Raw genomic sequence first — 25,389 nt, forward strand, 5'->3', positions numbered from 1 at the left:
AATCTTTCAAATTACCTAACATTACTCTATAAAATAATTTCTTAGCTGCTATTTATAAACATGCCATATAGAGCAGTTCCTTCAGTGTTGTAACAAGGGAGAGAGAAACTTGGACAAAATTCCTTTGTATGTGATTACATTTATAATGTTAAGAAATTTTACTATCATCTTTCTTACAGTGTTTTCTTCTCCAAGAGTAGCTTTAGACTTATGGAAGTAGCAATATTTCAAATACAATAATTGCCATTGAACTTTTATGATAGCATAAGAATATTGCCTTTAATAATTACCTACAGCACAGTGTCTGATTCCACAAATGAATATATTAGGGTAAGAATAGTATTTTGAGGAACATGAATGCCCAACGTTGAGACCATTGAGGTGATAAAATCCCAAAGAATACCTGAATTTTAAAATGCTATTGTATCCCCCAATGGTGTAGGTAGTAATAATGATTGCTAATGTATAAAACATATTTTTTAAAAAATTAAAGTACTTTTGCGAATATAATGAGTTTTGCTTTATGATATTACTTTTGTGGGGACTATGCAATCTGTCATTGTTCAAAAAGTTACACAGTGCAAAGAACATATCATTGAGATGTATAATGTTTGTAATCCTGCTCTTAGATTGATAAATCATGTCTTGTGTTGATGAAAGCTGAGAAATGAATTGCTTTGCTTTGACCTTGGGGGTCTGAGATTAGTCAGTTTGTCTATGAGACTTGTTCCAGTGTTCTTCTCACTTCATTTATTCCTTCTGTTTTGTAGACTTGGAAATGGTAGACTTAGAGGAAGTCAGTAAAGCTTGATATCATCAGTCATTTTGAAGAACAGGCTATCAACATACTCTGAATAATCAACTTTAATAGAAGGTTTAAATAATCAGAATGTCACGTTTAATTAATACTTTGCCTGCTTCCAATTTATATTAATTGATGTCTCAAAGTCATCACACCTTGTACCAATGATAAATTAGAAGAGAAACTTGGTCTGGAAAAAATGCCCAAAGACCTTTAAGGCGGTGTGTTCTATCAGATTGGTGCACGAATGGTTCACAAACAAACACATTATTTGCACTCAGTTCAGATCTTGCAGTTTTAAATTCTTAGTATGAGTATTTTAATTTTATGGACTATTATTAATAATTTCTCATTATATAAGACCTGCTGCTTATAGGACACATAAAACTGTTAACCTAATTAAAAATACAGGTGAATGAAAAAAAATATCTTGCCCAAATAGGTTGTAGCAAACTTGTATGACTAAAGATTAAAAGTTAATGTGAAGTCTTTTATCTTAAATTTTGGTATTTTAAGAATGCAGCTTTCTGAGAGAGATGAATCTTCCTATTCATATGCTTTAAGTATTTCTAACTTAATAGTTGCTAGAAAATAGCATAGAATGACTTGACTATATATGTGCAAATTACAGCAATATATATATTTTGTAACTTTTTATTACAGGGTGATGTCTACATCCTTAGAATAATTCCAGAGTTTCTAATACACTCAAGTGATACGTGTTTTTAAAATATGTAAGCTAATTTTTATAGAAAGTTACTTCAGTATAAATAAATGTATATAGAAAAATCTGGATTGTTAAACAGATTTAATTTATAAAAGTTTTTGCCAAATGAATCTCTTGAAGAATGAGGTCTCTTAATAGAGTTAAATTGTGAAATTGAATTCACATCCAAGTTTACAAAGATACTCCCTTTGGCAAAATGAGGCATCTCTTTATTAATAACAATGAGGCATCGTTAGAATTATCTTAAAATGTGACACTGCTTTCCTTCAATTGTTGAAATAATTAGCACTCAAATTAGAATCATTCTATTTTGTGTTCTTCTTCTGGAATATACATAAAGCTTGGTAAATCCATTTTTAAATGTTTCACAATAGAATTAAACTGGTTGAGCCACTGAGGCAGACAAAAAGGTCGGTATTTGGCCAGATGTCACAGAGAAGAGATGATTTTATGTTCATAAAACAAGGTCACCAAATTGCTCTTCCTTGCTTTTGTTCAGTCTAAAAATTTCTCACTAATGGAACATGTGGTTGATGTACCTTGGGATCAAAATTCTTGCATTTCTCAGCTTCACATATGCATAAAAAATACATTTGGCTCAAAGACAGTTTGTTCATGTAAGGCTGAAGTGTCAAATAAGTGGTGCAGAAATTATAGGATTATATTATAATATTTTATCATGGAGTAATCAAAGAAGACAGATATTAATCCTTCAAGTGCTTTGTGGAATCCATTTAGCTTTTTCTTTTTTTTTTTTAATTTTAAGGATTCCAACCCCATTATGAGGCAACATTTGAAGGGCAATGCTTTTGAATGTTTTACTTCCTTCCATATTAGTTGTTTCTAAATTCTAATTTTAATCTTAGAAGTTTATATTTTGAGTCTAGAATAATAAACTCATGTCTTTGGAGCAATAACAGTGGTTGACTTAATCTTACCCTATGTTTCTGTTCCCTTTAACTAGCCCCCCAAAAAGAGATCGCAAGTGGTATGATGAGTAGAATGATAGAATCACAGAATTTCAAAATTAAAGGGCACCCTCAAGATCATCTAATTTAGTTTTTAAACCAGATGCACAAATCTCCTTTATGATATCTTTAAACAGCAATAATTCATATAAAATGAGAGGAGGCACTGACTATAACTTCCTTGAACAGGGATGCCAATCTTTTTCATCTGCTTATACTGATTAGCAGCCTGCTAATTGCTATGACCATTTCAAGCTTAGATAAATTGTTGGTCAGGTGGCATAAGTAGTGTGGGTCAAATGTCTTAGAGCGCAATAGGTACAACCCAAATGAGGAGTTAAATAACATACAGCAGAGATTCCAGTTAGAAGTTAGAATGCGTCTTATCTGAAAAGAAATACCTTCCATAAACAGAACTATTAAGTCAACCTCAATTAAGTATTGTCTCCTGTTTTTAAATTCACATTTTTGTAGCTGCCTTCATCCATATTTTTACTTATGCACATAAGTTACCTTCATTCTCTTGTCTATATCTGGATATGAAAGTTAAGTGATTATGCCCCAAATGTGGCTCATAAGTAAGTTTTACATTCTGGAGCATACTTGGTAAAAACCTTTTTAGACCACTAACATCTAGTCCATGGACTGCTGCTGCTTGGGCAATTATGCAGATTCGATGTTGTTTGAGATTCTCACTGAAAGAGAATCATGTCACATGTTGTTCATTATGGGCAGAGACAAGATGCATTCAGGTTATTATATTTACACACACCATGCACTGAAATCATTTTGACCATTTTGTTCTAGTCACAGTCAAACATTGACTCAGCTTATCAATCTGCTCAGGACAAGGAGAAACTTTTGAATTTGTACAGGCACAAGCTAAAACTGTCTTATCAATATAAACATCTAAAATGAACCAAATGAAGTTGAGACTGCCCAGAGAAAAAAAAATTTCCTTCATTTTGATGAACTATAAAAATATGTACTTGCTGAGTCTTTGAAAATAGCACTGGTTCAGGAAATCAAAATTCTAATCCCATCTCTTTTTAACTAGCTGTTTGACCTTGGACAGACCTCTAAATTGCTTCTGAATCTTTGTTTACCACTTTTAAATGGAGGATAATAATCCCTATATTATAGTTCTCAGGGGGTTGTGAGGATAAAATATGTGAAATTCAAAAATGTTAATGAGTTTGACAAGTAATATACAAACACCGTCTGCAACCAAAACCTATATTCTGCAAAGATTAGAATATTTTATAATCTTTGAAAAAAATTAGAGGATTAGCATAATTGTTTTATGAACAGGGGTGGGGAGTGCCTTTTCTACCACACATGACCTATTAATCATCTTGAAAAGTTGTTCTGCATCGTCAGCAAAGTGCCCAATTATTTGTAGTTAAAAGGTTCAGAAGATGATGAGAATTGCTATTTATTTTATAGTCTGCTAACCTCCCTCAGGTGACAATATGCTCACACATCATAATCAGAATTTGTTAGATTTTTTTTTTACTCCTGAACCAAATATTTGTATGCCCACACTCATATTGTCATTGTCACACTGTTGGCTGATTGTGCTAATATCATGGATGGTCTGTTTGTACTTTCACTGCAGTCACTTATTTTTATGTTCATTATCTTACCAAGAAACTCCTTCATGAAATCTGCCAAACAAGGTCTTGATCTGAGTGTCTGGTGTCATGCATTTTAACATTTTATTTTTACTTTTTCTGGAAAAGAAACTTTCGAGTTGGTACAAAACAGGAGAATATAAGCACAAGTTTACCCCCAGATGGTTTTAATGAATTTTTGCCTAAAATATGAGGCCTTTATTAAAAATATAAACTGTATTTGTTATCTGACTAGTAGATGAATTACAGGGTAAAAGTGGCATTTCAGATTATTTTTAATAATATGATGTATATTATGTCCATTCTGCAGTGGAGAAAGCGGAAGCTCAGAGAAGTGAAGTAACTTCTGGCCATGTTGTTATCTAATGAAAAGATTAAGATTATAATCTATGTTTGCCTGTTCTGCAGTTTATATGCTTTCTACCATGACTACTGGTCTTTGAAAATTAAAACAGAAATTGCTTCATGAGGATACAAGGTGGTTTAATGGCCAGGAAGGGTAGGACCGAGAAAACAAGAACAAGGAAGCCAAGATGTTTCAGGTCAGAAATACACAAGGTCTTGTTGGTTTCAGGGGAAAATGTGTAGGCTGCTTTGGCTAAAGCAAAGGATGTGAAGAGGAGTCAAATTCAAGGTGGATGTAGTATGTGCATGATGGGATATGGTGAGCCTTAGCCTCCATTGCAAGAATTGTGGATCCTAGTCAGTAGCCAATGGGATAGGGGACATGTTGCAAGTTTTTGGTGTGTAGGAAACAGTGCTGGGGGAAGAAGATTAACTTGATGGCAGACATTGAGATATTCAGGTTGAAAACATAGGTAGACCATTGCCTAAATTTGCTCCTAGTTCTAAAATATTATGGCTCTAGTTTTAGATTAGTGAATATACACTACACTTCAGGCCTATGTTATTAGAGGGAAAGGAAAAAGTGGCCATGTACTGATAAGATAAAGGAAATCCTTAGTTAGAGTTTAAGGTCAAATAGAAATCCTGGGTCAGAGTTTGGAAATATTTTGAATCATTTGATATTCTAGGTGAAAGGTGGGTGTAAGGAGGAGAGGGAAATAGCAATGCCAGTACAGGATAAGCATCAGATTGGGGGGGCAAGTAACCTGGCAGGCACAGTGATATTCACCCTGGTGTTGTGGAAATAGCTCTGAACTTGGAGTCAGGTGGCTTAGGCTGTTTTATATAATGATGGTATAATGGCTCTTGTTTTGGAAATAGTTAATTTTGTGCCCTTAGCTACATTTGTTATCCTCTCTGAGTCTGGTTTATCAGCTGCAGAAAAGAAATGGTAGAATAGGAAATTCTGAGTTTCCCTTCAACTCTAGCATGTTCTATGATTCTTGTAGATGACATACAATACCTAGCTTGACAAGGAGAGGGTATCACCACGCGAGCATGGCCTAAGGGCAGAAATGTAAACAGAAAAATTCTCAGGGACCTCTAAGAAAAAGTGTCAAGGACACAAATAAAAAGAAAGGGATACCATGGCCAATTTCCAGATCCTATGATGATTATGCAATTAGGCAGGACCAAAGTTTCCTGAGTTATCTCAGAAAATGGTAAGAAGTTTGAAGGGGTGAACAGAGGAAATGACTCCAAATTGGCACCCTGCAAGGTGGGAACTTAGTTATTAGATCTGAAAATCTAGGGTCAGATCCTGGCTATGGAACCTAATTTAGTGGGGTCATCTTAAGTATAGGGCTCTGTGATATATGGACTATATTGGGAGGAATAGAAATGTTAATAATGCTTGTTAAGGGGCTTATTGATGTTGTATGATGATGAATCCCTTATTCTATTTACTATTTTTATCATATATGCCGATAGAAGGTATAAAATGGTCTGTAAACCTCTGTGGTGCAGGAGGTTTCTATTAGTCTTTTACTATGTGATTCATTATTTTTCTCAAGAGCATAGACAATACTCGGGAGGCTGAGGCAGGAGAATCACTTGAGTGTAGGAACTCCAGGCTGCAGTGAGCTGTGATCGAGCCACTGCACTCCAGCCTGAGCGAAAGAGTGAGAGCCTGTCTTTAAAAATATAAAAATGAATTTGAAAAAAGCATAGACATATAGAGAATTGCCTATAATTGCCCATAGATGCAATTACATGAAAGGGATCTTCTCTAGTAGGTCTGCTGTCTTCAAGTATTAGATGTTCCAAATGATCCAGTTAGGGTTGCATTTATTTATTTATAATACTATGCTGCCTACCTAAAGAAAAAGAGGGAGAGATCTTTGTAATAACTTTCAAAAGTGCATCATTTCTTTCCCCAATTGTTAAGTGGGTATTCTAATGCTCACCTTGCAGAGTTTTTATGAGAACTAGAAATAATATGCTGATGTGTTTGACAATGCCTTGCTCATACTAGATACTCATTCATTGCAAGACCATTTGCTTTTTATTATTATTAAACATTTCATTAGCTCATTTGTAACCTCATAGGGATTATCAGATCAGGATTTGTGAACACGGAAAAGCTGTTTTTTTTCCTTCTGCACTGCTTAGTGCTGGGAGAAGACACCCTTTTTAGAAACGCCTTGCCATGGGAAGCAGCAATTATCTCAGTCTCAGAGTTAGGCATTTCTCATCTCCAATATTGGGAGTTCATTTTCAAGAACATATCGCATTTGTATAATTGGCTTGCTAAGGAGGTAACCTCACAGTTTTTTAAATCAGATGGTTTTCCTGGATAACTATTTACTGGTATGCTATATTTTCTTTCTTTCCTTTTCTTATATTCTCTTTCTTAAAACTATAGAAGTGGAACAGATAGATCTGTGACAAAAGCATAACCGTAATCAATACTGATGCATATTAATTGAGAATGCGGTAATCGAAAAATATTGAATACAAAGGCCGCTGTTTTATATATTAAGCTATACAATACGGTATGGAAAATAGTTTATGAAATTAAGTTTATGGCATAGCACTTAAGTAGGCCATAATATGTAAAAACTAAAGCTTATAATATGTAGTCACATAACACAAAGTGAGAGGTTAAAGATTAGAATGCATGATTTTATGAGCAAAGTCATTTCTAGGGCCGGGTAGACTACCCCTCACACACTGTTTTTCACAGGCATCCCAAGTTCCATCTTCTCCAAAGTATTTCTCCTGTTGGATTCTCATGATGCCATTTGTCCCTCCTCCTTGACATTCTACTGTCATGGTCAGTCTCCCAGGGAGAGATAGCAAAGGACGTAGTAATGTCTCTAAATTTCAAAATTATTTCAATTTTCATATTACTTGTGTGCACAAATCATTCTCTACCTACTTACCTTCTTCCATTCACACATTGACTCAGCTTGGCTTATTAGACTCACTCGTTGTCATAATTAAAACCACAGTAAAGTTGACCTTGATAGAATAAATCACAAAAGCCTGGTATGTTAGAGTTAGAAGGGAAGTAACCATTGGATTTCCAACCCTTTCATTTTAAAGGTAAAGAAACGGAAACCATAGAGACGGATTAATCTGCCTATATTTACAAGTTGAAATCCTGATCCCTTTCGAATACTCTTTCCAAACACTTAGTGTTGTTGAATACAAATCTGAGATGGCAAGATTTTAGCCTTGCAATTAGCTGGGGGAAAATGTAATCATTAGAAGTGACCTATATGCCATTTGAGAATAGAACAAAACTGCTTTTAAAAATGTGTAAGAGCATTAACATTTGCCTGCATTCCACTTTCTAAAGCTGTTATTCAAACAGATAATGAAGGAGGGTGCCAGGCTAGTTGAAGTAAGTAATCTATTTCGGGTCGTTTGGTGAAGGTCATTTGGTTGCAATATTAAAACAGAAACTTTATGATTAGGAAATACTGAAATGTTAGCATATTATAAGGAAATAGCTGTTTTCATTGTCTTTAACATCTTTACAGATACATTCATTCTTAACACAGGCTTGATATCTCATTGAGGGGCAATATTAATTTTTCTGTTATTGATATTGTCAAACAATACAAATCTCACTTTTTATATTCTGGCCAGGGGCAAGAAAAAGAGAAATTGATATAGAAAACAAGATTAACTTTTGTTTTCAGCCAGAAAATGACAAAAGAAACGAGTGAGTGAGATAGCAAGTAGAAGTCATGATTTTAAGATACTATTCTGTAGCTGCTCAGGGTCTTGTGGAAGAAAAGGTTAAATGTGTTTTAAATGTATGTAAGCATTTAGCTATTTGATCCTCATAATGCGATGTCCTCTTGCCAAGGAGAGGTGATCAAGTGGCAAATGTTGGGCAAAAGCAGCTGCAAATTGAACTCAGTGGTGTCCTTATCTGAGCCATGGAGCTGTTTGTCTTTATGCCAAGCCACAGCATGAACTCTGAACTGCAGCGGTGGAGGAAGCTTCAGTTTGGATACGTAGGTGCTTTTCAAACCATTGACTTTATGATTCAGGCCTGTGACTAGGCAGAGCAGGTATTTCCTGTTCTTGAGTCTAAAAGATGGTGTTAATACTGATCCTGTTATTGCCATTTCTATAGCAACAGCCGGGTGGAATTCCCTTACATCCTAACCCTGCCTCCTCCACTGTCCCTCTGATCCAGGGCCACTCAGAAGCACAGGATATGCTGATTATCTTGTTATTCTCCTGACAGACACCTCGTTTGTTCTATTTTTAAATAGCTGGGACACAAATCACCTAGTAGTTGTGGTCCAATGATCCATGTAGTAGAGTGACAGGAAGGAAAATTTGTGTATGTATTCTCTACCCTATTAGAAGAAATCAAAGTAAAACTTTATGATTCTCATAGTATTTTCAATAACAATACGTAGTCCCCCCACTTTCTGTCAAATTTTAAAATGCCAAAAAATTATGAAGAAGAGATTTAAAATCGCCTATAATCTCTTAATCACATCAAAGTACTCACTTATTATTTTGACATTTGTTTTCCCCCTCTGCGTATGTGCACACATGCATTGCATTATATTGCTTGAGATAAATGTACATATGCACTTTTCTTCATAAATTTGGCATTATATATTATGCATTTGCTTGTTGGTTTGTTTATTGTCTGTTTCCCCCAGGAGGGCCAGGGCCTTGTCTTTGTCCATACTGCTGTATCCCCAGCAGCTCGAAGGTGCCTCAGAGTGTGCCCTGACATCTAGATTTGCTACATCTCAAGCTCAACTCTAGCTCTTTCTACTCATGTAACTATAGACCTATCCAACTTTTTTCATTTCATGTCATTTTTATTAGATTTTCCTGTATCACTAAAATCTTAGTAAACAACATTTTTAATGGCGGTCTAATATTTCTTTGGGGGAAATCTATAATTATTTACTCATTTTCTTGTTAGGCATTGAAATCATTTCTAATTTTTCTTAATGTAATAATGCTGGATTATATATTTCATATATAAATCTTTACATGTCCAATTATCCTCTTAGGATAGATTTCTAGAAGAGAATTACTGTGTCAAAGGCAATGAACGTTTAAAAGGCTTCCTTTTCTATTACCATGTTGCTTTCCAAAGTGTGCATATCAATTTCCTTTCCCAATAGCAATAGTTAAGAATACTTACATTTAGTAAGCATTTAGCATTAGTGTCATTATTTACAAAAATCTTTGCTAATTGAAAAGCAAAAATTTTACCCCATGGTTTTAAATTGCTTTCATTCGTTCACTAGTGAGGATTAATACTTCCCCTATGTTTAGTAGCTACATGTGGTTACCATTTTGGAGCATGAATACTGGTGACTCATCAGAATTCTTTGTATGTTATGGGTATTAATTATTTATCTATTGTTCGCAAAAAGTTTGTCCCAGTTTTTCAGATCACTCAGTTTTCTTTATGACTTCAGTTTATAGAACTTTAGATTTGTAGTTAAATAGAGTCACTGTTTTTTATTTCTGTATATTACTTTTATGATCATACATTTTACTTTATCTCTAGATCATTTAAGTCTCACTTATGTTTTCTGTTTGTGTTTCCTGGTTTCTTTTTTACATTCAACTCTTTACCTTATCTGGAATGGATTTTTTTTTAGCATAATTTAATGTAGGGTCTTGAGTTTTCCTTAAGTTTCTCAATATCCCAGTATTGTCAACAGTCATAGTATCCCTTAGTTTATGATACTTACTTACATTATAAATTATGATACTTGTCATGGTATATGTTAAGTATTTATGTTATATACTAACTCATTTTTCAAGGTAATCTATTCCATTTACCTTTCTGTCAATATAGCAGCCCATAACTATACAATCATTATTGAAAGTTTATATACTTTTTTTCTTAACCAGAGGTAGCCTCAATTATTATTCTTTTTCTCTGAATAAATCAACATTGGGTATAACATATTTGCATGGAGGCAGTTTCTACTCTTAGCTTTTTGTGCATACAAAGAGATATATAGTTTTAAAGCATATAGTGCTTTAAAATTTAAAGCTTATGGTTTTTCAAATTATCTTGGCAGTGTTATATTTCATAATAAAATCTGCACTACGTAAAGATATGTTCTATGTGTGCGACTGAGTCTTTTATGGTCCAGAAATTAATTTTTCTGTGTACTACAATTAATTAACTTGACTTCTTTTTCTTCTTTCAGATTTAAAAAAATGTTAACTAATTAAAGTAACATCCCAAGTACCTCCCAATCACATTAGTCTTCCTCTTTTTTCTTTTTGGCCTTTTTTTTTTTTTTGCCCCCTGAACCCTATTAATAGAGCACCTTTTAAATATGATTTTCTACTTTCCAGAATATTTGTAACAAAATAACAAATATCAAAATATCAATGTAAACAGGCAAAAGTATTTCTTTATGATCATCATAATTACTGAAATTGCCTTATAAGGGATTAAACATGAATAAAATAATTATTTTATATATATTCAAGTAGTCGGATATATAATCCTGAGAATTAATCCTTCCCTACATATGCTATAAAAATGGTAATAAACACAGTTCCTAAAAAATACACAGTAGCAAGAATAACATACCTTTTCCTCCTGGACATCTTTCATCTCTTTGAACTACATATCTGTAGGAAAATATTTGAATCATATTTTTATGAATTTCTTAGATGTTTGCTACTTTTCGTGCAAAATGACAATGGCAATGTTAGCTTATTTCACTGCTAGCCTTTGTTTTCCCATGGTGGTTTTACCTCACTTGGTATATTCTAAATTATACATAAAAATTCACCGCAAAAGACACTTGTGTTGCTCTTTCTACTCCAGTGGTCACGAAGGAAGGCTGGTGTTTTGACAGGGAGAGTGAGCTGGATGCTGGAGTATATTCAGAAGTGAGCCTTACTTGTGCCTCTTTTCCTTCCTAGCATTGACATCATTTCAGCCTGTGGTTCTTTTTCCCTGGTTGGTTTCTCTAGATCTGTGAGGTCTGATCCCTTCCATGGCACTGATACCCTGTTTGTTTGCACCCGACTTCCCGCTGATGGCTGCCAGCTGCTCGCACCATGCTGTTTCCGTGTTTTATAGAGAAATGTTCATGTGTGGCCGCTGTGTTTGATATTAAATCTGAGATGAACTTCAGGAGGTTTCCTGCTTTTTATTAAAAATAATTTTGGCTAGGGGCAGCGTCATCCTGTTCATAAATCAGGTGTTCTCAGAGATTTAATAATTTAGAATTCACATAAGGATTTGGTAGAATAAACATTTCCTTTCTCTGTTAAAGCTGCCTCTTAACTTTCTTTTCTTTCTTCTCTTCACTGCTTCCGTTTATTTATTTTTTTTAAATCTTCTTTTGGGAGGTTTGCACAGATTAGTCTCACGTCTGTGAAAATAATATAAAGAGGAAGAATCAAAATGCTAGGTTAGGTTGGTGGAAATAATTTAAATTTGATAAGTATTGTGTCTTCTCATCACTATTGGAAGTGTGCTTTTAATTGTTTGGAAGACTATAATATTGAGTGCACAGTCTTAGGCCATTTGTAGACTTCAGTAAGTATAAATACATAAAGATATCTGAAAAGACTATGAGGAGTCAGAAGATGTTTTGCTTATCCTTGTATTAAAAACAGTAGGTGATGGAGAGAACTAGGATGGGAGGCCCAGTTAGAAAAAGGAAAGAAGATTTCTCTGAGGGGGAGACTTTGATCTGAGACTAACTGTCAAGAATAGGGTGACCATGTGAAGATCTGGAGGAAACAGTGTTCCCGGCAGATGGTCCCCATGTCTTGTCCTGTTTGAATTTTAGATTCCATGAGAGGATGAATTTTTTTGTGTGGTGGTTGATGTCTTTATTCCTTTACTTATAATAATGTCTGCCATACAGAGGATATTTAATAAACTTTGGTTAAATGAATGAACTCTGCGTCAAAAATGTTGACAGATGCAGTTGACAATATCCTTAATAACTTTACTACACATGCCCTCCTGAAATTCAGATGATTTAAAAGTATTTTCTTGCAATAAAGTTTTGATAAAAGCTAAAGATATAAGAAGTAGGATTTATGGAGACATTGCATAGGTGTCTGTGGTAGTATGGTTGATATGTGTGGCCTTCCAAAGGTCTGACCTGATGTACAGGCAGCCATGTTAGAATGCAGAAGAGTGAACAGACCACTTATCCTTTAAATGATCTTCTGTAATGATCATTTTTTTCAGCCAGGCTGACACTTTGAAGTTGTAATGATGGAAGGTACTTTGATGTGCTGTATCCCCGCTTGAGGACAGACTCCCATCTTCAGAAGACAGGAGAAGATTGTAAAGTTGGCATCCTATTCTCTCCTTTGAATGACAGAGCAAAGCAAAGGCACACATTTCCTTAGGATGCTCTGGTACATAATCAAGTGCTTAACTGAGTTTTCAAAGAATTCTGTTAATCTTTATGGATTAGCTTTATTTGCTAAAATTATTGAGTTGTGAGCTTTCAAGGGAATGGACTTTAGATTTCATTAATTCAATACCCTCTTCAACTGGTGGGGAATTGTAATCCCAGAGAGATCCAGTGATCTCCTGTGTTTCTGCTAGTGACAGGGACGTGACTAAACCCAGCCTTCAGATTGGAACCCAGAGAATTTTCCATGATTCTATCAAATCAAGTTAAAACAAATATCAAAGACAAAACTTCAAAGAAAAGATGTCACCAAAGACAATGTACATTTGGGATGGTATATATGGAAAGTTTTCTTGGTTATAGGAATTTTGGGGAGTGGACCTGAGAGAAACTATGGAAGAGAAAGGAAATTAAGGGATGGATGAATATATGCACCACTTCTATTTTCCTTGGGCAGGTAGTCCCTGAGCCATCGGATGGTGCACTTGACTTGAGAAAACTGTCCGTAGAGAGAGGTTTGTTTATGAATCTTTGTAGTCTAAGAAAAGGCATTGGTAAATATAAAATGAATGCGCAGAAGCTTAGTTTTCAAAAGTTTTAACTTTTGAGCTGCAAGATAAAAGATCACAACATTTCCATTTCTGCTGGGAATATGAATCTTTATAAATGGACAGCCCGAGGAGAGAAGAGGGAGGGCTTTGCAGGAGGTTCTGCTATTCTGAGAGCCTTTGTGACCTTTTCAGGGAACTGTCAACTGCTCCAACCAGGCATCTTCATCATCAGTTTCTTGACAATGACATATTATCTCTCTAAACCGGCAGGGTGCTTAGCCCGTCAACTCTGTTTTTTCTCATCCCCCCCTTTCCCTCTGCTCCATTAAGCTGCTATGTCATGTCCTCTGTGGCCCTGCCATGTGGATTTACCACTTTAACTAAGGCCAGGCCATAGCTATTGGCTCCCCTATCAACTTTATACTTTTCCTACTAAGATTAGCTTTAATTGCTAAAATTATTTTTCCCTCAGTTACCCTGGTAGTATGAATAGGGATTTGTTACAGTGAAATATTATTTTCAAATTTAGGGTCAAATATGTATATACTTATCTATATAATCATTCATATATAGGCACTGTATAAAACCAATTCATATATTTTTTTAAACTATACTTTAGGAAGCCAACAATGGGTCCACAAAGTGATCTAAAGAAATCATTTATAGCATCTAGAACAGTGATTTTAAAACTATCTTAGAGCACTGGAGCACATTCATGTGTTTGATAGGATATCAATACATAACACCAGTAAAAAAGGAATTACCTGGTTGGAGTGAGTGAGACCAGGATAGTCAGGAATCCTAACCCCTGTCCACCTTCTCATATGATTCCCAGAGCACCCAATTGGAAAGCCAGTTATTGATTTGACTACTGGATATTGAAGTAAAATGATTACTATTAATTAGACTTGCCATAGTTGGTCAACAATATTGGAGGCAATTTTTGGTGGTAGAAGCAGTAGTTAATTTGCCCTGAATGAATGTCCCCATGTTTACTTGTTCCATTTCTTATTGAGCAGCTATTAGAAATGTGGCTGAACCTGGTTTATGTATGTTTAGTTATGAGTAGTATCAGTTCCTTCTAAGATAAGTGCTTATGGCCTGAGGAAATTTCAACTCTAATCCCATTTACCATGCCAAAGTATGTATATTTATTTTACATGACCTTGTTCTTAGTATAGGAGTACATTTATTTAATGTTACATGTCTTATTATGTGTCCTTGAGCAAAACAAAGGGCAATTGTGCTTTGATCTCTATTGGATTGGTGGTGATTTTCAGAAGTGCAAAGGACTTTTTATTTCAAAATAGTGACCAATGAGTTCTATCTTTGTTCTAGTTTTGGGAAGTTTGAATAATAATTTATTTTTCTCCTTCCTAGGTTTTTCAGATGAAAATGATTTTTATGTGATATTTTCATTTGAAGTATCATTTTATAAATTATATGTATAATTTATATTATATAAATTTAAATTATATAAATTTATAAATTATAAAATATATATTTATAATTTATAAATATATCATTTACTGCCCTCTTGTAAAACAAATAATATACTATAAAATAAAATTTTATGAGGACCCATTTTAAGTCCAATTAAGACTCATTTTAAGAGTAATTAATAAAAAGCTACAAAACAAGTCTTGACATAATGAGGCCCTTTATTTTTTTAATTAGAGTAATGCTAGCTACTACAACGGATAAACCACAGAATTTCAATGGCTTTAAACACCCAAAAGTTTAGTTTTTAAATCATGTAACAGTTCATGTCACTGGCTGGCAGGTGGGCTGTCTTCTACATATTGATTCTGTGGGTCCTGGGTCCAGATTCCTGGGTCCTTCCCAACTAGCTCTGAGTCAGAAAAAGGAGGTGACAAGGTAACTCACTTCCTAACCATGTTCACCTTCAGTTTACACATCTATTCACATTCTGTTTGCAAGAATGAAAATCCCCCCTAATACAAAAGAGGCTGGAAAATGTGGTTTCTGTCTGGGTAGCTGCTTCTCAGAAACAACTTATACTTTGGAAAGAGAAACACAAACTTTTGGTGGATAGTTAATTGTCTCAGCCATAAATCTGCATCTCAGAAACACTATTATAAAAAATGACTCACTGAGATGTTGCATTATCTTAGTGTTCTATAGACCAAATCCTGAGGAAAATAATATAATTTTAAATGAAATATTATAAATACAAAATAACACAAATAAGAATTGAATATTAGCATTAAATTTAATTTATTACTATTCAAATATTTTGTCTCCTTAGTTATTTAATTGCTACCATTTTATTTGAAACAAATTTTGGTTTTATACACTAGAACTTGCCTATAAATATATTTGTGTTTATCCATGAGAAACATGGATAACGGTAATATATCTGGAAGACACATTCTAAATCTTTAGAAAATGAGAAAAAATGAGATGCAGACAATGCAAATTTTTTGTTTATATGAAATGCAAACTAATGAAAATTTACTCTCAAGCTATATTTTGCTGAATAATTTTATTTATTCATGACTTTATTCAAATAGTAAGATAAAAATAAAGTATTTAAGGGATAAAATGCTTATATATGTTTCTGATTGTTTATTATCTTGTTTCTGAGTTGTAAGTTTCCATTTTAGTTTATTTTTCCATGTGGTTTTGGCTAAAGGTGACCCTTTTTGCCTTTTTTCTATGTGGTTTTACTGCACTTTTCTCCCTCTTTTATGCATCCCTGTACATTTTTCCAAGAGCCTCCTTTTGCCTTGCAGTCTTTTAATCTGTGTCTGTTCATTTCTTGCATTTCCCTACAGGTTTCTCTGTCTTCTCTTTTTTGTTTATGGAGTTCTTCATCTGTGGACAATGGAGAATGGTGAGACTTAGATTAGACATCTGTGGTATTGAAATTTAAAATGTCTCAGTAAAAACAACCATAGCCTTGCCATGGTTCAGTGAGAAGTGGAGGGCAGGTGTTTAATGCTAGAAATCAGTGGGATCACTGTGTGCATTTGTGTGACAATATGTTCATCACATCACCATGTTCAGCCTTGGCCCAGAATTAACATTAAGCAAGAACATGAACCATGGACCTTTAAGAATGTTCATAAATAGGTTTAGTCAATGTTTTCTTCTCTTGCTACATTTTTTTCTTTCAGTGACAACCTATGCCTTCCCCTCAACTACTTGCTCTGTTTCCTCAAATGCATTTTTATAATGTTTTTAATAGCCCAATTCCCACTCACAGTGGAAAACTAGAGATATAGTCATAGCGCTAAATGCCAACAAGGCAAAATCACTGAAAATACACAACCAAATTTGTACAATTTGTATGATTCCAGTCATCTGTAGTCTAATTTTTTCAAGTCTGGAAAACTATTTGTTTTCTTGAACACTTACTTGTAATTCAGTCTCTGCTAGAAATGTCAGAAACCAGAGAGCCAGACAGGACAGTTCCATGTCTGGGGGACTCTGGAGAGTTTGGTGTCAGCAAGAGTCACAAAAAGTATGTCAAAATGTATGGAAGAAAAATCACATGAATGAAAAATATGAATAGCTTTTCTTTGAAATATACTCATTTATTTTTTTGGCTGTAGCACATGACTGAAGTTTGAAGGGTAGAGTAACATTAATAGAAGTGGTAATAAAATAAGCAGAGTAATTCTGCAAAAAGTAAATTAGTGGATCAGAAAGAGAGAAGAGATGTTTGAATCATTTCTGGGTGAGAGCTATAGAAAAGCTTTCAAGGTATCTACACGGTCACTATAAAGAAAAAGAAACAAGTGTGATTCTTAAAGAAATACTTGGAATTGAAAGGTACTTAAAATAATTATAAATGCTGTATGTTGAGATAAATCACAGTTCCATTTCAATTATATGTAAAGAAATAATCCCCAGTTTCCCTTTATTTTTGCTTCTCACACTTTTAAGAAATTTGTCATTTTCTTGCCCTTAATTCTTCCTTTTTCCCCATCCCGTCTTTTTCCTTAATGGCAAATCCAGGTGTTAAAATATTAATGATTTTAAATAGAAAATGTGAAGCATCAATCAATTCTCTTAGAAGTTTCCAGAACACACAAGAGTAGGTTTTACAGAACTGTCTGCCATCATGCCCAGCCGCTGGCACAAAGACAAGCTTAGGTGCCCCATGACCAATGAGTTCTGTGGTCTTCATTGTGTGTATCCAACGCAGGGAATTGTAGGGACTTCTTTTGGTTTGCACAAATCTCAGAAGATTTTGTTCACGTTACAAAACAATCTTGGAATATCCTAAATTCAAGTGATTAGAGACTTACTTGTGTGGTCTGATGTCAAAAATCCCTCTAACCTTCAGGTTTTCTTGACTTATCTGGAGAATCAAGCTAGTTTTACTCATTCTGTTTTCATAGCAAGGGTCACTTTTAGCCAAAATGATGCACTTGGAAACAATAGTAATTTCTGATATTCTATCATAGAATTGCAAAACATATTAAAAATGCGTCTTGTGCTGCATTATCTGCAAGTTTATTTGTGGCGACTATTAGGTGTATAGAAAATATACTTGGTTTAAAATGTCTCACTGCGATAATTGGCCTTCTGATCTTTGTATCATTTATATAAAATACAATACACGTTTGTCAGTGTGTATGGATTCTAGGGACCTTGTACCTAGGGTTAACATAGGCACAAAACAGCCTGATCTCAGGACAAGATATATCATGTGTGTGGAACTTAGAGCTGGAAGATGTGGGTTCAGTTTCCAGCCCTTTCGCTTACTACTTTCACAAAAAAATAGTCATGTCCCTTAACCTTTCTGAGCCTTGGTTTTCTGGTTTAAAGGTTGGGAATATCACCTCCTATTTCAGTGGGTTGCTGTAAATATTGTTTATTTGTTTATGCTCTTTCTCATTCCACAAAGAATTCAAAATGGCATGCATATATTTAAAGATAAAATAAGATGCATTTGCTAGTGCTTTGCAGATTACACAAATATAGGCCACCAGCCATCAGTGTCAGGCCATTTGGATTCCTGAGGAGGTCTGTCCCTTAGAATAAAAGTGCTTCTAAGCAGATGTTTTGGAAACTTCCATTTAATAAGTGCAAATAAAATGAAATTTGTCCATGTGTGACATAGACTGGTTATAGATGCCAATTTAAAATAAACCCATAAGAAAGGAAGAGTACGTAAGACCTTTTAGATTGGGGACCATTTGCAACTAATAAAAATATTAGACTCAGACAGTTAATGTCTGTTAATTGAAAAGAACATACGTAATGACAAAAAGCTCTTAAGGATTAAGTAACTATTTTCAATAAATTTGTGTCTTGTTAGTCATAATAAACATGTACAAACATTTGAGAAAGAATAGAACTCAAGTGTGAGTCATTTTTATTCAGCTTAAAGACAATGCCTTTTCCTGCATTTAGGATTGGTGGATACCTCACAGTAACAGAGGCTTTGAAATACTAGTGGCCTCCAGGTTCCTTCCTCTAATTCCTTTTATTATCATGTGCCATTTGCCTTAATCTTGGGTTACTAGCCTTTGTTATCTGTCCTCTGCATCTAAAGCCTCCAGAAAGATTGCTCTGGCGTGGCCTAATAGCTTTTATCAGCTCACCCAGTGGCTCTTACGCTTTGATGCTTGAAACCAGGAGTTAACCACTTGGTGCCAAGCCCTTCTGAACAAGTCAACTGCTCTCCTCTGTAAATAGTGGCTGTTTATGCCAAGGCAGCAGAGATGGGCTCCCCACCCCTTCGCTCTGTCAAATTGAAATGGAATCTAAGGATAGAAATTAGGGGCTATTTGCCACACCCCCTCCCGCTCCCATTGCTTAATTTTTATCTAATTAGAGAGAAATCACTGGGTATGTTGTGCGCAGTAACAAGGTTAGACCCCCGCTCCCTGTCCTGTCCTCCTCCCCATATCTATATAGTGTATTTGGCTGATAGTCAAGTTGTTAAAAAAAATGGTGCTGATGTTCCCAATGCATGGGATTTTGCAAGGACAAAATGAGGCAAATATGTAAAGTGCCAAATAAAAGGTTGGGCACACAGCAGCCCAATGGCAGCAGCTACTACTCTTGTTTCTGTTATTAACAAACTGAGAAAGAAGGGAAACTAACCTAGAATGTTGGTTTTTCTAGGATCCTTTCTGGTAGGATCAGTATAGAAAACAACCTTCAGAGAGACCATGATGTCTAGGCAGAGAACAGGCAGGGAGGCTGACTTGGAGGAGCCAGGCTGGGGAGCTAAGTTTTATGCTGGAAGAGCCACAGTCCCCAATTTCAGACTTATTTCTTCTGCCATTTTGTAGCAGCAGGTGATATGACAGCACTACTGGCCTGGACAGGTTAAGTTACTTCACTGCACTTAATAAGCCACCTTGCATTTTAATTAATGGAACTTTTACATATCTTAATCATATGTTTACAAGGAATAGAGTCTTTTTCTCTCCCCCTCTGCTCGTCTCTTCTATAAAAAGAATTTACTTCCCATATGGGGTTATTATAAAAGCTGAGAGGATTCAAGTTTAAAATAATACAATGAGTGATTAAAAAGCTGTTATACACCTTCATGTTCTCCTTTTTATCCTTTTGCATTCACATGTAGCCCTTTTTCAAAGGAACAGAATTCATCTTCAATTTGCTTTATGCAGTTCACCCCTTTGTGTTTGATTGACCTAGCGATTTCCTTTGCTTAAATTTAGCATTTATCAATCACAACTAGCAATGCATGTTATGGTGTTAATGGAAAATTCCACAGGACCCTCTTCACACCGGGGAAGGGGAACATCTGCTACTTTCATATTAGGATGTCAAGATTTAGAGGTCAATGTGTTTCACCATCAAGGCTTAAGGCTTTGGGGATCAGGGGAAGTGTCAGGCTCCAAGCTAGCACAATGAATGGCAGCCGCTGACTGGCTAGGTTTGCCTGTTCTCAGCAGGGGATGTTGCTGTTCAGCATAATGAGCTGAGACTTAGTGTGCCAAACACACCCAGCTCGGGTAGTGAGGCAGCCTGTGCCTTTTTTTCCCCCTGCTTCTGGACTGCTTTTTTAATCTTGGAAGAAATTATATTGGGGTCTTCATTAGTGGCATCCAGCAGGGTGAAGACTCCATGAGGGCCGATACGCACTATGGCTAAAAAAACTATCAGCCTTTGTGCAGGGAGTGGAAGGTTTAAGTTGCCTGAACTGGAAAGAGTCTGAAGAGGCGATTATGTTAAGCAAGTAATGTGTATCAGTAACATGGAATCAAATTACCAGGGTCAGTTACTACCTGGCTTTCCCGGTGCATTAAATGAAGACATAATATTGCATTTGTGCTGGGCACTTCTTGATGCCACATGCTGTCGGCACCGTCCAGTCATCTGTAGTTCACAGCATGTCACCTTTAATTTCATGGGATTATCTGCGCTGTTGCTTTATTAGATACTCATGATCTTGAGATTCCTTTGAACTCACAGCAGGGCAGGGCAAAGTCATTATTGTGAACACTTCTGTGCTTCTTGTGTTATATACAAAATTATTATTGCCATGATTTAGAAAGGTACATATATCCCACTCTCACGCTTCTAAAAGTCTGCATTCATCTGCTTGTAAGGGAAGCTACTGAGAAGGAAAACACTGAACATGACAAATGTTTTTGAGCACTAGTGTTAGAAAGGTGTCAAGGCAGTGAATTAGTATTAGAAATGTTTATGGGACAGTTATTCTCAAACCTTGGTCTCCTGGTCAGCATTATCAGAATCACCTAGGAACTTGTGAGAAATGCAAATCCTACTGGGTCAGAAACTCTGGGGTGGGGCTCAGCAGTCTGTGTTATAACAAGCCCTCCAGGCGATTCTGATCGTGCTCAAGTTTGAGAAACACTGTTGAAGCGCTTACAGAGTACAGGAATGGGATAGATCCGTAAGTTCTGGGGTATAGTGGTAGACAAGACAGATGAAGTATCTGCCCCCATGGATCTTACCAAATTACAAAGGACTATGTGGTTCTTTGCCCTAATGAAATGTTTATACATACCCAACGGAGCCTATAATTATTGTAGATACCATTCCATTCTTCATTTGAATTAGCTTGTTATGTCCTTTGGTATCAGAGAATGACTAACAAAAGATAACTAATGTGTGATTCCTTTGTGCATTTCAGAAACATCCCCCTTGCAATATGTATATCCATGGCCATCGTCACCATAGGCTATGTGCTGACAAATGTGGCCTACTTTACCACCATTAGCGCTGAGGAGCTGTTGCTTTCAAATGCAGTGGCAGTGGTAAGTCCAGGTTGGGAAAATGCCAATTTGAATTTAGGTTAATGAGTTGATTCAATTTTATAGTAGGTCCCTCCAGCAGAAAGTGTTTTGAAATTCAGTAATCTTTTCTTGACCTGAATGATAATGAGTATTTTAAAAATTTAGAGCACCCCTTAGCATATTCCATGTAACTGATACAGCTAAAATCCTATACGATTTATCTTTATTTTTAATAATTTCTTGTAGAATATTTCCACATATACATGCTTGAAAATCTGTCAAGGCATTGTTGAGTAGAAGGCATTATTCTTCCAACATGTCCTTAAGGATAGGTGGACAGTTAGTGAACCTAAATGAATGTGGGATTTTTTGGTATAAAAATCTTCATTCAATTTTATACTCTTTCCTGTTTGTAAACTTTTCAAATGCTAATTTAAAATCCCTTTCCCAAAGTACCACTTAAGAATTTTCATGTGGACCATATAAATTTGTTTTTTCTAGCATATCCTTTAGAATACTAGTCCTAAGATGTTAATATATTTGGGAAACTCTGGGTTATTTAAAGTTAAACAGATGTCGTTATAGTGCTTCTCAGAAAATTAAAGATACCAATGTGCATTTTAACTCCCTGACAAGTGGATACACATAATGTTATAGCATTTTCCAAAATTTATTTGACACCAGATCATGTTATAGGATTGTTATTCTGCAACACATACTTTTATTTTGCATAAAAACTTAGCGAGTAGGAGACCATTCACTCATGACCCCATAACAATGAAGGGTGAAAAATTAACTTCCCATCACTTGAAGTCAGTTCCTTTAAAAATTGTATTACTTCATATCAGCAGCATTCACAAGGAATAAATTATCTTACTTTGTGTGAACCTATGTATGAGTTCACTGTATTCAAAAGACTTTGCCCAACTCCTACCAGACACTCAAATATACAATGCTTATTGATGTCGGGTCAGTCATCTCATCTTTCTAGACAAAGGGCAGTGCTTATTCTTTGGGCATAATGTGGTCCATTAATTACAAAGCACCAGCTGCATCAAGGACAAATAAAGAATCCCACATAATTTTTAGGAAAACTACATCCTTCATGGAAATTTGCAATGTTGCACATATCATGGCATACAAGAAAATTGCAGAAGTTTTGTTTACCTTTTATATATTTCTGTGGCTTGTTGAACTTATATTTGTGTTCTAGCCTTTTTATAAGGAACCATGAAAGGAATTGATAGGCTACCTGAGAGGGAGGGAGTGACTCCAAAAACATGGGTTCAGCTGGTGTGATTTTTCTGGAAAAAAGATTTTCAGGGTTGCTTATATATATGGTATAAATTATGAAGTCATCAATTATTTTATTGACTTCCTAACAGTGGGATTGGTATACAAAACAAATATCTGTAATACTTCTCAGTGTACATTTGTATTTCACCATAAAAATGTGGCTTTCCAGGCTAAAGAGAAGGTATTGTGCAGAAGGATTTCTGTCTCCAAAAGTAGAACTTCTGAATTGAGCTTTTTTCCATTTACCAGAGTCAGAGACAATACCCATCATAGTTGATAAAGATTCGGTAAATGGATCATTGCTTTTTGAAGGTAGAGAGAAGGTGCTTGTTTAGACCTCTGCCTATAGTCTTGCAACAGGCAATGCCATGGTACCTGCTTTTGATTATAGTCCACGGAGTGAGTCTGACCCTAACCAAAGAGAAGGATTTTAAAACATACACATATCACCAGGGTAACAGTGAGTCATAGAGCAAGTTTGGCCTAAATTGTTTCATTTTATTCCACTTTCTAGCAAAGCATTAATTTGCTTCATTCTTTCTTTCGCTAGACCTTTTCTGAGCGGCTACTGGGAAATTTCTCATTAGCAGTTCCGATCTTTGTTGCCCTCTCCTGCTTTGGCTCCATGAATGGTGGTGTGTTTGCTGTCTCCAGGTGAGTGAGTTCACATATTTGCAGAAACACATTTCTGTTTTTGAGATTGGATGTGATAAGGATAACTTTAAAAAGAAAAGAAATAGTACCTTCAAACCTTTGTTCTTAAGGGGACGTGCAAGATTGCAATGTTGGTTCAAGTATTAACAGCAGGTTTTATTCTGCCCATTAGAGGGCACTGCTTGTCTACTCCTAGCCTACTCTGAAAATGGACGTGTGGCATTTTTTAATAGTATGTCTGCAGAGTCTAACAATGGCTTTTCATTTCTGGTGATAAAATCTTTCGTTTCTCTAAAGATATCAAGATAAAAGTAAAGTAAGAGACAACAGAAATCACCACCCCGCCATCTGTATCCCCTTTGTTTTGTTTGAAGCAATAGTGCCTTTTGAAAAAAATATTTTTGACAATTATGTTTATTTAATTCATTTTTCATTTGTAAGGTGAAATTAATGTACTACATATCTGACATTGTTGGTATCATTGTTACTTAACATTAATATATGATGAGATTAAAACCCAATCAGATAAATATGAATGCTGTATGTGTGTGTCTACATGTGTCTGTGCATGTGTGTGTGTTTGTTGATCTGAATTGACAACACACATATAATACTAGGAAGATAGAACTAAATTCACCATCAGCTATTAATATGTAGAGAGAGCTATGCTGAATCAGGCATTACTATTGTTTCTCCTCAAAGACTAATATAATGTTGGCAGATTTTGTAAACTGCAAATTTAGATTGCCTATCATATTCTCTACCTTACCTGAAAAGTGAAACCTAAGTAATCATCTAGGAAATGCCAAACCATTTGGTATGAAAAAGATGCAAGTTTTCTCTGGGATTTCTGATTTTTTCCCTTTGAAATGATCAATCATATAGTCAACTCCACCCACATTTTTCTCCCATCAGGTTATTCTATGTTGCGTCTCGAGAGGGTCACCTTCCAGAAATCCTCTCCATGATTCATGTCCGCAAGCACACTCCTCTTCCAGCTGTTATTGTTTTGGTAATGCATATTAACAAGTATATCTAGATATAACCTTGAATAACAGGTTAGCAAAGAGGAAGCCAAATCAGACTTTAGGTAGTGCTTTACTTTCTCATTCATTACTAATGTATGCCATGGTGGAGTTTGGGAGGTAGGATATTTTCCATCCCTTCTCTTTATTCAGTGTTTCTGATGTGTATTTGATGCTTTGGGGCAATAGCCACATCACTTCTCTTTCACCTTTGCAGAAATTTGCAAGGTCTAAGGAAAATGATTAGCTTGGCTCCTCTCCCTAACACAGAGCCTCACAGGAAAGGATGCTGAGTAATAGGTCCCCTACTATTAGTACTTACAGAAAGTAAAGCTAAAAGCTCCAGTCCAAAAAATACCCAGCTGTCTCATCATGGGCACCTTATAATGAAATGCACACAAAATTATTCAAAGAATTGGTGAAATCCTGGACAGTAGAATGATTTTGTGATTAAAAGTGAGACATTTGAGAGCAACTCTACAGGATAAAAAATAAACACACCAGAACTTAAACTTGAGTTGTAGAATTCTTTATGCAGAGAAAAGTGTTTGTGAAATGTAGGGTACAAAAGACTGTATAAGGTGTAAAAATCCTCAAATACCCACTGGTAATGTTATATTCATTTTGCCCTATGATTTTGTAACATTTCTCTCAAGTGGAATCTGTTGTCAGGAGCACCATAGAATGCATTGAACATTTTTTTTTTCATGCATTTAATTTGTTTCAGAACGTTTCCTTGAAATTTCTTTTTAAAGTACACGTA

At 35.4% G+C, this 25,389-nt stretch overlaps 1 protein-coding gene across 1 annotated transcript in view; it reads left to right on the plus strand.

Moving 5' to 3' along the window:
- SLC7A11 (solute carrier family 7 member 11) overlaps positions 1 to 25,389 on the plus strand; it is a 72,318-nt gene that overhangs the window by 38,529 nt on the left and 8,400 nt on the right. Inside the window, exons 7-9 of the mRNA XM_045552276.1 lie at positions 21,549 to 21,672; positions 23,498 to 23,601; positions 24,517 to 24,613. Coding sequence (XP_045408232.1) covers positions 21,549 to 21,672; positions 23,498 to 23,601; positions 24,517 to 24,613 — 325 coding nt within the window. The remainder of the gene's footprint in view (positions 1 to 21,548; positions 21,673 to 23,497; positions 23,602 to 24,516; positions 24,614 to 25,389) is intronic.

The sequence above is a fragment of the Lemur catta genome, chromosome 5 (genome assembly GCF_020740605.2).
Source record: "Lemur catta isolate mLemCat1 chromosome 5, mLemCat1.pri, whole genome shotgun sequence".
Taxonomy (NCBI): Eukaryota; Metazoa; Chordata; class Mammalia; order Primates; family Lemuridae; genus Lemur; species Lemur catta.